The 11,140-nt window shown below is 46.2% G+C and overlaps 1 protein-coding gene across 3 annotated transcripts in view; it reads right to left on the bottom strand.

The window, feature by feature from the left end:
- Positions 1 to 3,364: 3,364 nt before the first annotated feature.
- Positions 3,365 to 11,140, bottom strand: part of XPNPEP2 (X-prolyl aminopeptidase 2) — a 26,912-nt gene continuing 19,136 nt past the window's right edge. The window contains exons 16-21 of one of the 3 annotated variants that reach the window (XM_039864945.1): positions 9,624 to 9,693; positions 9,004 to 9,108; positions 8,516 to 8,575; positions 7,927 to 8,003; positions 5,374 to 5,463; positions 3,365 to 4,767 (exon numbers count right to left, since the gene is read on the bottom strand). In XM_039864945.1, the coding sequence (XP_039720879.1) occupies positions 4,582 to 4,767; positions 5,374 to 5,463; positions 7,927 to 8,003; positions 8,516 to 8,575; positions 9,004 to 9,108; positions 9,624 to 9,693 (588 nt within the window). In that variant the 3' untranslated portion in view covers positions 3,365 to 4,581. Of the gene's footprint in view, positions 4,768 to 5,373; positions 5,464 to 7,926; positions 8,004 to 8,515; positions 8,576 to 8,668; positions 8,713 to 9,003; positions 9,109 to 9,623; positions 9,694 to 11,140 lie in introns of those variants that run through there. The other 2 variants (XM_039864946.1, XM_039864947.1) reach the window with 2 other exon arrangements.

The raw sequence follows: 11,140 nt of genomic DNA, 5'->3' as shown, positions 1-11,140 counted from the left end.
AATTGTTACCCAGACTACTCACACAGAGAAAGCACTTTCAGCCCAGTACCCTTTTCATGGGAAGTGCTTGGTACCTTGTAGGTGACTTTATGTCAGTTTACACCTAGAATTTCTTTTCTTGCCTTGACCCTTGCTTCTACACCTATTCTGGACTCCATCTGAATCTCTGGTCCATTACCCTATGGTCCATATACTTGCATCTCCACCTTGTCAAGGGCAGGGTCACCCAGCCCAAGCTATTTTACAACACAGGAGGTGTGATAAGCCAGAGGGCCTGGAACTACTTATGTGGGACTGCTGGGAGGGAAATTAGCTTTTCTGCTTCTTGCCTTTGCTATGGACCACTGGGGCTTTCTCAACTACCCATTTTACCCTACTCAGCTCAGTTCCTTTTTCACAAAGAAACACGGAAGTGAGAAGATGGGTGGCCTCAGGGCAAGGGCTGGCTGGCTGGGTGGGGTTGGGAAGCACCTCCTACTCCCAACTGAGACAACTTTGGAGGGCAGGGTTGGATAGACAGGGAGGAAACAGTTGCTATTGAATCTTTCATATTTCTACTTTTCTTTTTTGCATCAAGAGTGCCCAACCACTGATTTGAGGAAGTGACCAGTGAGTTGGTAAAATTCACTGCTGACATGGTTTAGCTGGGTGAAGAGTAACCAGCCTTGCCCCTTCTGTGGTCTCAGCCCATGAAGACCTGGAACCAGCTGGCTGGCAAATGAGAGAAGACTGGCTTAGTTATAAATTTTTAGATGGACCATTTAGACTCTTTCCATATGTATATATCTATCATCCATGCTCTTTCCTATTCCACAAAAAGATATAAAGCATGAAGAAATGTACCTCAATGCCATCATCATCACTGTTGTTACAGCTGCATGACCTCATGCAGCTCTTTTTGGGCTTCAGTTTCCTCATCAGAGGCAGTAAAGGAGTGACAGAAGCACACAGTGAAAGCCAGGGAGGAGGTAGAAGAGAGCTGAGTCAGGATTCTGGGGATTTAATCCCACCTCTGGCCCCAACACACAATGTGACTGACGTTGGGCAAGTCCCTTCCTATTTCTTGGCTGCTGTTGATGTTTCTCTATCTGTAAACTGAAAGGACTGAACCTGCTTTTTGTTTTGTTTGTTTGTTTAGTCATGGAGCTGCTAGTCAGGACTGGCTATAGAATTTGCAGGGCTCCGTGCAAAATGAAAATGTGGGGCCCCTTGTTAAAAACCTATTAAAAAATTTCAAGACAGTGACAGTAGAGCATTAAATCAAGGATGGGCCCTTCTAAGCACAAGGTCTTGTGCGACTGCCAAGGTAGATGACCCATGAAACTGACTTGCAAACTACTTGCAATACAATTCAATGGGAAGTCCATATGAGCTGCTTTTGGCTAGAGCTCTTTCCGTGACAGAGCTTTCCTTGTGGCATTTCTGAGGAAGTTTGGGTTCTAGAGAGCATAGCTGGAAAAACACAAATTACTTACTCAAAAGCCTGTCTAGCGTTGATGATTTATATATAAAATTTAGGTCCCAAACCTTTTCCTTACCTATCCCCAAAGATGAGGCAATTGTTGAAGTCACATAGGATAAATAATAGCATTATCATCTCTTGTCTGTGTGGCTACCTGGCTTACGGGGTACTGTCACATCCAGATTTTACGGGCCTCTCATTGTAACCTCATGAGGCAGGTGGTACAGGTCATTTACAGGAGGAATAACTGAAAACCAGAGAAGTGAAAGGACTTGCCCAAAGTCACACAGCTGGCACAACTGGTACTGGAACCCTAGAATCATAACTCCTAGGAAAAGGGGCTTTTCCACATGGCCTGATCCACAGTGGCAATCAGCAAGCAAGGTTTTTAAATTTTTTTTAAAGCCCCATCCTCCAGCGTAAGGGACCAGAGCCCAAGGGGGCATTTATCTATCTTCAGTTCACAGTGATGTCTCAAATGCTTCTTCATATATTAGCCATGTTGTATGTGTCCTGGATGTTTCCTTGCTTGATCCAGAGGGCAGCCCTTGAAGCAGGATGATCATTGTACTGGCCATCTGGGGCTTAGGAAGGGAGGAGAGAGAGTGACTGCAGTCTTCTCTGCAGCCATGCTTCTGAGGCAGGGTTTCTCAATTCTAAGATGATGGATTGGAAGGGGCAGTTAAGTTATGGGGAGGAGACAAGGCAGAGCACTAGGTCTTGCACTGAAGGGAGGAAAGGGGGTCATGCGAGCCACCTTGGGCTGAAAGGCTTATGAGTGGGTCTTGATCAGGCACCCAGGGCCTTCCTGAATCCCAGGAGCAAGTGTTGGGGCCTAAAAGTAAAGGCCTGGGTAGGAAGGACCTGGGGAAGCAATATAGTCTGGAGAACATAAGTTGGGTCTGAGTCCCAGTTCACCAGCTGTGTGATCCTGGTTGAGCCTGTTTTTTTTTTTCTCCATAAAATGGTAGGAGGCATACCATTTGCCCTTTTCTGGAAGTGAGTTCTAGAGTCCACTGACTGGTTCAAATCCTGTTTTTAAAATTTCCTTTATGAGTGACCTTGAGTGAGTTGGTTCATCTTTGTGAGCCTCTCTGATATAATGGGAACAATAAAAGCTCCTTCTCATAGGTCTTCGGGACTAAGTGAGAAAATGCAATAATGTACACTTAAACACTAAAAGAATTCATGTAAACCTCAGTGTACTGTACATACTAAACACTCAGTAGATAGTAGTGATGATGATGATGATGATGATCATCATCATCATCATGGTTATGCCTTTAGTTATATTATTAGTAGCTGTTTTCATGGGGTGAACATATAAGGGAGCAAATGACTCAGCTAACCGAGGCCCACTGTTGGCTGCTAGAAGCTCTCAATGAGGATGGCTCAGAACTGTGGCCTTTGGATGCAAGCATCAGTGTTGATAACTGTCACAGGCCACCCTGAGACTCGGCAAACTAGGTCTGATAGTCCCAGGCCAGGGGACTCCTCTGCCTGGTGCCTTTGCCCAGCACTCTGCCCCAGAGACTTGGTTCTCTCCAACTTCTGACTGTGCTCCTCTGAGCAAAGGTGGTGGTCCCAACTTTCTTGGACCATATTTGACAAATCTGCCAGTGTAGGGCTCCCTCCATCCCCTCCACAAGGCTCCATGACCTTTAGCACAGGAGATAGTTGGCTGGGTGTGGCATGCTTGTGAATACAAGAACACTAGCACACGTACATGTACACATGCTCACGGGCACATTTTCAAGCACATGTGCTCCACAACCAAGCTTCTGGGAGCCTCACAGCCCTGCCCCCATCTCACCCTCTCCCCTTCCTCTCCCACCACAAAAGCCACAGGTAACAACAGTCCCCAGCAACACAGCAGATACGATGCAAAACACAGAAGCAGGCTTCGTTGCCAGGCTGTTTTAAGCATCTAGCAGGATGTGAGCCCAGGTGGCTAACGGCTGGGTTGATTGGAGAAAACTCTTTCCTCCTAATAACAGTGGGCTGAGTGAACCAGGAGGGGGCTGGGAGGTAGGCTAAGGGATTCTGCATGGTGGTAAAATGTAAAAGAGCTGAACTGCTGGCCAATTCTGTTCTCACTATGCCCCAACCAAACACTGTGTGTCCTTTGGCAGGTCCCACCCTGTCTGGAGCTCAGTTTTCCTATCTGTAAAATGGGTAACCAGACACTGGCTATACAGGTTAATGTTCATCCAAGGATGCTGGAACATTTAACAGTATTGTCACTGTGGGTGCACTTTGGAAAGTTAAAAGGGCTCCCATGTGCTAGGGAATCTGGGGTAGTGATTTGGCATTGTTGCTCAGGCTGTTTCCAAGTTCTGGTAGGGCCATATTCTTGAGGGCTCCTTGTATTCCTTCCCACCTCATGGCCAAATTCTTATAGCTTAACTCCCTATCTTGTCACTTGGCATGGAGCCCACCCAGGGTTGAGTAATGATGGGTTCACATGTTGGTTGGGGTGGTGGTGTACGTACCCTTTCCTTGGTTGTTCTCCCTGACCTTGGGGTGTCAATGTACAACCAGAGGACTCAGCTGCCCTCCCTTCCTCTCCCTCAATAGGCAAAGCAAGGAGCCTAGAGGTATCTCTCGTTCCTTCAGCCTATGGGCGGAAGCCAGGAGGCCATTGTAGGACTAGGGACAGGTGGGGGTGGCCACAGGCTGCCTCAAGGGCATGGGGCAAGGAGTCAGGAGGCAGTGTGAGTGGGAACAGCTCTGGTTATATCAGCAGGTGGTGATAAGGTAGGGTTTTCTCAGGGCCATTGAATCCCTAGGGGTAAGGCACTGCCTTATATTGTTTTTTTTTTCCCCAGGGGGTGGATGGGGGGCAGCAGCAACAGGTTCTATCACATTATAGGTTAAGCCTACTGGGCTTACAGGAGGAAAGGAAGTAGCTGGCTCTCCTATCACCAGGCTTGGGTTTGGTAACCAAGTGTGAGGTGTATAAGCCCAGAGGGGGTCTGCCTTAGGCTTGGTCCTGGAGAAGGAGGCTGAGAGCAAAGGTTTACAGGCAATGAGCTAGTAGGAGGTCTTGGGGCATGGGTGGTACAGGGTGAGGGAAACTGAGTCAGAGTCAACAGGGGAGTCCTGGGCCTCTAGACACTCTAGCTGAGGATGGTAAGAGTGGAGACTACCAACAGAGAGAACAAGGAGGTGGTGTGTGGGGCCTTTGCGGACAGGGGCTCTGTGTGCTGCTGCAGCCATGCTAACTCCTCCAGCATCTGGCGCCGCTCCAGCTCTGGGCCCACCTTCTCTCGGATGGTCTGGTAGTAGTGGTTCAGGTACTGGAGCTGCAAAGGGTAAGAGGATGAGGGTTTCTTCAGGGTAAACTTCTAAGAGGTAAGGTCTTGGTGCCATCCAGTCCCCTGCTGTGGTAGTTCAGCTTCCCATAAGGACCCATAGATCCCATAGGTCCCCAGCCGTCATCAGGCCACAGGAATCCTCTGGAGCTTTTCAGAGGTACTTTCCCACAGTGGCTGTTTAATGTCATAGTGACTTTCATGGGGTGGGTGGGGAGAGTGGGTTTCAGGCCCAGGGATGAGAGTAAGTAGAGCAAGCATTAGTATTCCATTTTATAGAAGAGGGGCCTGTGGCCCAGAGAGGGGAAGGGATTAATGGCAGAGTCCAGAGACCCAGTCTCAAACTCCCCAGGAATTTACTACCTGGGGTTGGGGCAGCTGGTCTGCCTGGAGAGTTCTAGAAGTTCTCTCTGGTGAGTGGGAGAGGAATAGCCCAGTGTAGGCCTCCAGGTGCCTTCAGTGTGGGCCCTCCCAGAAAAGGGGAAGGGGCCAAAGGTCTTGGGATAGGGAAAGTAGAGGTGAGAAAGGCTCAGGGTGGAGGAAAGGGCAGGCAGTGGTTCAGAAGCTGAAGGGTAGACAGTGCTGAGAGGCACTCACCTGCTCAGGGGACAGCAGGTTGACTTCAATGAGGTTCTTGTCGTAGGGCACCAAGGACACCACTTCAAAGGCCAGGTAGGTTCCTGGGTACTGGGAGGCCACAGGGAAGGTGAGAAAGCAAGAAGTGAACAAGGAGGAAGAGCTAGGCTGAAGGAAGGGCTGGAACACTCCACTCAGAGGCCACAGGCACAGAAACTGACCCTCGTTAGACCTAAGACTCAGGGGAGGCCTGAGCCTCCCACGGTGTCCTTGGCCACCCACTTCTCTACCACTTAGCGCCTTGCCTTTCGTGCTTCTCTGCTGGTTCCTAAATTTAGACTTAGGTCTGTATTTCTCAAAGTGTTTACATGTACACAGTGCCTAGGGAGCTTTTTAAATGTGTACATTCTGGGGCCCTTCCCCCAGATCACTAGAGTAAGACTCTGTGGGGCAGAGCTGAGAACCTACATTTAAATAACTTTAAGATAAGTATTAGGTTTTTCTATCTATCTAATCTCTATTTGTATCTATATATCTTTATCTACCTATATGTCTATCTATGTATATATTGATGGATCTATCTATAGAGGTAAGTATAAAGAAGAAAAAATAGCCTAGAGAGCTCTTGCATGTTTGTGCTTAAAAAATTCAAACCACAAAAAGATATTCAATAAAAATGAAAGTCTCCTCCCCGACTGTTTTCCTTCTGAAAACATTTTAGGCATATACAGTATATAAATGTATATATTTTAAAAATTCGTGCAAAATTGATTCTATCATACACTTTTCTGCACATTCTTTCCCCCACGCCATCTCAATAGTAAACTAGGAGAACACTCCATATTAGCACAGAGAGATACATCTCATTTTTTTAAGAGTTATGTAAATTCCATAGTATGTGGATGATGATTAATTAAACCAGTAATGCATATTTAGGCTTTTTTCACTCTTTAAATTTTTGCCATTGATACTGCAATCATCATTGTATATAAACATCTTGGTGACCTTTTGGAACTATATCCAGAAGGTATATATCTGGCAGAGGGAATGCTGATAACAAAAGACACAGGCATTTAAAAAAGAATTTTGAAAGATATTGTCAAACTGCCCTCCAGAAAGTTTGTACCAATTTGTACTTCCCCCAGCAGTTTATGGGAGTGCCTGTTTCCTCACAAACTCACCAGCACTGTGTGTCATCAGTCTCTCATTTTTGTCAATCGGATAGGTGAAACATGGTATTCTATTGTTTTGATCTGTATTTATTTAAGAATTAAGTTGAGCATCTTTTCACATTTATGGACCATCTATCTGTGCTGATCTTAGTAACCTGTTTCTTCATGTCCTTTGCCCATTTTTTCTGTTTTCCCTATTTTCGTCTTATTGATTTGTAAAAGCTCATGGTAGAAGGACATCCACCTTTTCTTTGACATATGTGCTGTATTTGTCATACATCTTTTGACTATTTATGGTATTGTTTCCATATAGACATCTTTTAATTTTAAGCAGAATTACCGATCTTTTTCTTCATGGCTTTCGGGTCTTGCACAGAGAGTCCCTTTTCCACTGTAGAACTATAAATGAATTCATATAGGTTTTTTTCTAGATCTTTTATGGTTTCACGTTTAAACCTTGGTCCATTTGGAATTTTATTTTGGTGTAATAATGAAAATTTTAGCTTAATCCCTAGACCCAAATTAGTCATTTGTTCTCCCTTCCATTTATTAAACAATCTCTCTCTTCTTTACTGTTTTGAAATGCCAGCTCTATTGTAAACTAAATTCTCATTTCATTTATAGATATTAGAGGATCTATTCCTGGACTACTTCTTGTGTTCTACTGTTACATCTGTCTCTCCCATCTCCAGTGTCAAAATGTTTTAGTTATGGTAGCTTCATATCCAAAAGGGCTAGTTTCCCTTATTGCTCTCCCCCGCCCCTGAATTTTCCTAGCTATGTAGCTATCTTTACATGTTTATTTTTAGAAATAAACTTTACTATCATTTTGTGAAGTTATAAAAGCACCAGTTAACACTGCTGAAATTGAGGTTGGCTTGTATGTACAGATTAACTTAGAGAGAAATGACCTCATTATAATGTTGAAGCTTCTTTCCAGAGAGTATAATTTAGTTAAATCTTTTTTTTTTTTTATGTTCTTCAGTAGAGATTTTCTCCATGTAAGTCTTTTTAAGTTTGTATCTAAGTATTTTATTTTGTTGGTTGCCATTATACAGAATCTTTACTTCTAACAAGTTCCCCTGGTGGTTATTATATGCACTGAAAACCAATAATTTAGAGCAAGAATACTGATTTATTTGGTCTGGAGTAAGACCTGGGCATTGGCATTTAAAAAAAAACAACTCTTCAGGTGATTCTAATATTCTAATGTGCAAACAGGTTTGAGAAACTCTGATTTATGAAATTTTTCTGGTGCTAAGGAAGACTTAGCACCAAATTAATTCATGTCCACACATTCAGATGCCCCTCTCCATTGGCTTTCCTTATACCTCCATGCACACACAGCCCAAAGTTACTGCCATGCTGTTCAAACCTCCAACTCATCTTGGTGGTGCTTTACCTTGGTCTTTGCTTCTACCACGAGGGCCACGTCTTCAAGACGGATCCCAAATTCTCCATCTTGATAGTAACCAGGTTCTGGGAGACACAGAGATGCCGATGGCATTAAGCAAGGGAAGGACTCAAGCCTGCGCTTTCTGTACTAATTGAGGAGTAGCTAGAGAACACAGATGCCTGGTTGCCCTTGGCTGGTGACTGGGACAGACTCATCACTTGTTAGATGCTCTTTGGCTACCCAGAGGCACCTTCCAAGCCTCAGCTCCCTCACCCTACCTTGTAGCCCAGTAGGGAAGACTTCAGGGCTCACTCGGGTCCTGGATCTCCCTGTGTGCCACTGTCCTGTTACCCCAGCATTTGATAGGGGACTCTGGAGTTTGAATGTACACCAGAAACCAACTCCCAAGGGCAAAATGAGCATATGGGCTGAAGGGGTCTGGGGTTAGGGTGGGACAATCCACTTGTGGCTGGGGATGGGGAGGTGAGGGAGGGCAACAGTGGAGCCCAGGTATATCTGTGCCTGTTATGCTTCCTAGACTGCAGTCCTGGACTAGTTTTAAGGTGGAGAGGGAGGTGCAGCCCAAGAGTCATACCAATGGAAGTGAACATGCCCTTGTCCATGGTAATGCTGCTGGACTGGAATCCCACTGGCCCTGGAAAGGGAGATGTAGGCATGGTATGAGCTCTCCTATACTCACCAGCTTGGAAACTAGCAGACTCTGGGGAACAGCAGGTAACGGAGGACCCCTGGGTGTCTCTAGCAGCATTTATCCACCACATCATTGTCTACCTGGCATTGGTAAAGTCGAGATTGGCTCTGGCTTTTATTTCTGCAGAGTCTATGTCAGGCAGCCACTAGGCATTGACCCGCTGCTCCTCTCTCTGGGGCCCTTCCAGATGCCAGGCAGGCAGCAGGTGTGTCCAGCTGCCAGTATCTCTCACTTACCCTGTGGAGCATCACCTCCCCAACCTTGGATGGGTTACTGCATCTCTGAGGGTCTCAGTCATTTCCGTAACTGTGAAAGGCTCTATCACCTTCAGAAGAGGGAAGACCCCAAGGGAGTATTGAAGAAACACCTACACTCATGCACACACAAGAAGTTGCCAATCCCATGGCCCGTCCCATGACCATAATTGAGCCCAACATTCCACAAGGCTCTGCGGGCAAAGGCTTCTATCATTCGTCCTGGAAGAGAGATGGCCCCTAGTCAGTCAGCTGGAACCCAGACTGTTCACCTTGATCCTTCTTGCTTTCTTGTTTCAGAGCCAATTACCAGGATGGTAATTGTGGAGAAGGACCCCTGAGAGGCAGGTAAGCATGCACTGTCTCCAACACACCTTACATTGTACCCATTACCTGGACTGACGACTCTACTATAATTCCTCTCCATCAATCAAAGCAGCTACTTCCTCCAGGAATCCTCACATGACTGCTGCAGCCCACAATAACCTCCCCCACCTCTGAGCTACCCTTAGATTAGCAGGCAGGAAGCCTGGGTTCAAGGCCCGGCTCTCCCACTAATCCTCTATGTAACCTTGGGCAAATCGCTTTCCCTTTCGGGGTTGGATTTTCTTATCTATACAATATACGGGATGATGATACAATCCCTTCCCCACTAACCATCCCCCCAAGGGTGGTGGTCTGGGTCTAGTGAAATCAGAGCCTAAAGCTCTGGGTCCAGCCTGGTCTCCAAAACCCACCTGATATAGCAGCAGGAAAGACGAGTCTGGATAGATCGATATTTCCTATCAGGACGCGGGTATATGCCTCCTGATGGGGAGAGGTAGAAGTAATATGGCACATAAGAGAGGACTACTGGGAGTTTCCAGCTGTTTGGCCTGTGTATATACAGGTGTGGGGATCTAAGCCTGTGTATACACAGGTGTGTGGACCCAGGTCTGTGAGGAGGGTGTTGTGGGGGGAGGTGCATACTCATGAGTGGTCACCCAGGTTCTGGAAGATAGCCAGAGGAGGCTGAGGGGGACTTGCCCAAAGCTGGGGCTTGGTTCACTTTGGTTGGTCTACTGGAATGCTTGTAGATGGTAGTAAGCTGAGGCTGTGACAGCAGTGTCTTGGGAGGCAAACTCCCTGGGCTGGAATTCTGACTTTGCCACCCACAATTTTGAGACTTGAGCAATGAACTTTAACCTCTCTGTGCCTCAGTTTTCTCACCTGTAATGGGACAATCACAGTACCAACTCATAATGTTGCTGGGAGGAGTAGGTAGACTTATGCATGTAAGGTGCTCCAAACAGAGTAAATACTCAAATTGAAGACAGCACTCTTATTACCATTAACATGATCATCCTTTAGTTTTCTTAAGGCCTTAAGTTTGGGTCGTGGTCTGATAATATGACAGGTCAGCCTTGCTTAGTCAGGGCTGTTACCTTGTGGAAAGAGAAAGGAACGTGGGCTGGCAGTAGCCTCTTTTTCTGGTCACTCCCTGTAGTGATGTGGTGAGTCTCCTTCACACACACACACACACACACCACCACACACACACACACACACACACAAACACTCATCTTAGGCTGCAACAGCAGGGCAGCAGACCTCAACCTAGCCAGAGCTGTAGATCCTTGAGATACATGACCAGTGTTTCCCAGCATAATCCCAGGCCACAGTCAATACTCGCTGAATGGAATCTCCTGCTCCCCCCTACCCACCTTTAGCACACATAGTTGAATTCCCAACCTTTGAATCAGGCAGACCAGCCCTCACTATTTCCTGAAAACCTCCAGCTCCTTTCTACTTCTGAGACTCTGCTTGTGCCATTTCTCCTCCTGGAATGTCTTTCTTCTTCCTTTCTGCTGAACACAGCTAGGCACACAGACAGCACCAAATAAATATTTGTTCATTGATTTACTGAAATAGGATGACGATAAGCTTGGGTACATCTAAAGGGATGCCATTCACTTCATGGTTATGTACTAATTTCAATGAGAGCACACAGGTGGACACACAGATTGTGGAGTTCTGTTGCTGGCCTGAGACATCTCTGGGGAAGTAGCTGGGGACATTGGGTTTGCTGGCACTAACTTGCTGTGTGACTATGGGCAAACCCCTTAACCTCTTTTGGCCTCAGTTTTAGCCTCTATAAAATAAAAAGGTTCTTATTGGAGTGATTTCTTGAATGTCCCTTGAATGAGGGTGGATAGGGGAAATCTGGGTCCAATGCTTACCTTTTGGAAAGCAGAGGGGGTGCCCCAGTGGACTG

The sequence above is a fragment of the Pteropus medius genome, unplaced genomic scaffold (genome assembly GCF_902729225.1).
Source record: "Pteropus medius unplaced genomic scaffold, Ma_sr-lr_union100, whole genome shotgun sequence".
In the NCBI taxonomy this organism is placed as follows: domain Eukaryota; kingdom Metazoa; phylum Chordata; class Mammalia; order Chiroptera; family Pteropodidae; genus Pteropus; species Pteropus medius.
This window is presented reverse-complemented; position numbering and strand designations above follow the sequence as displayed.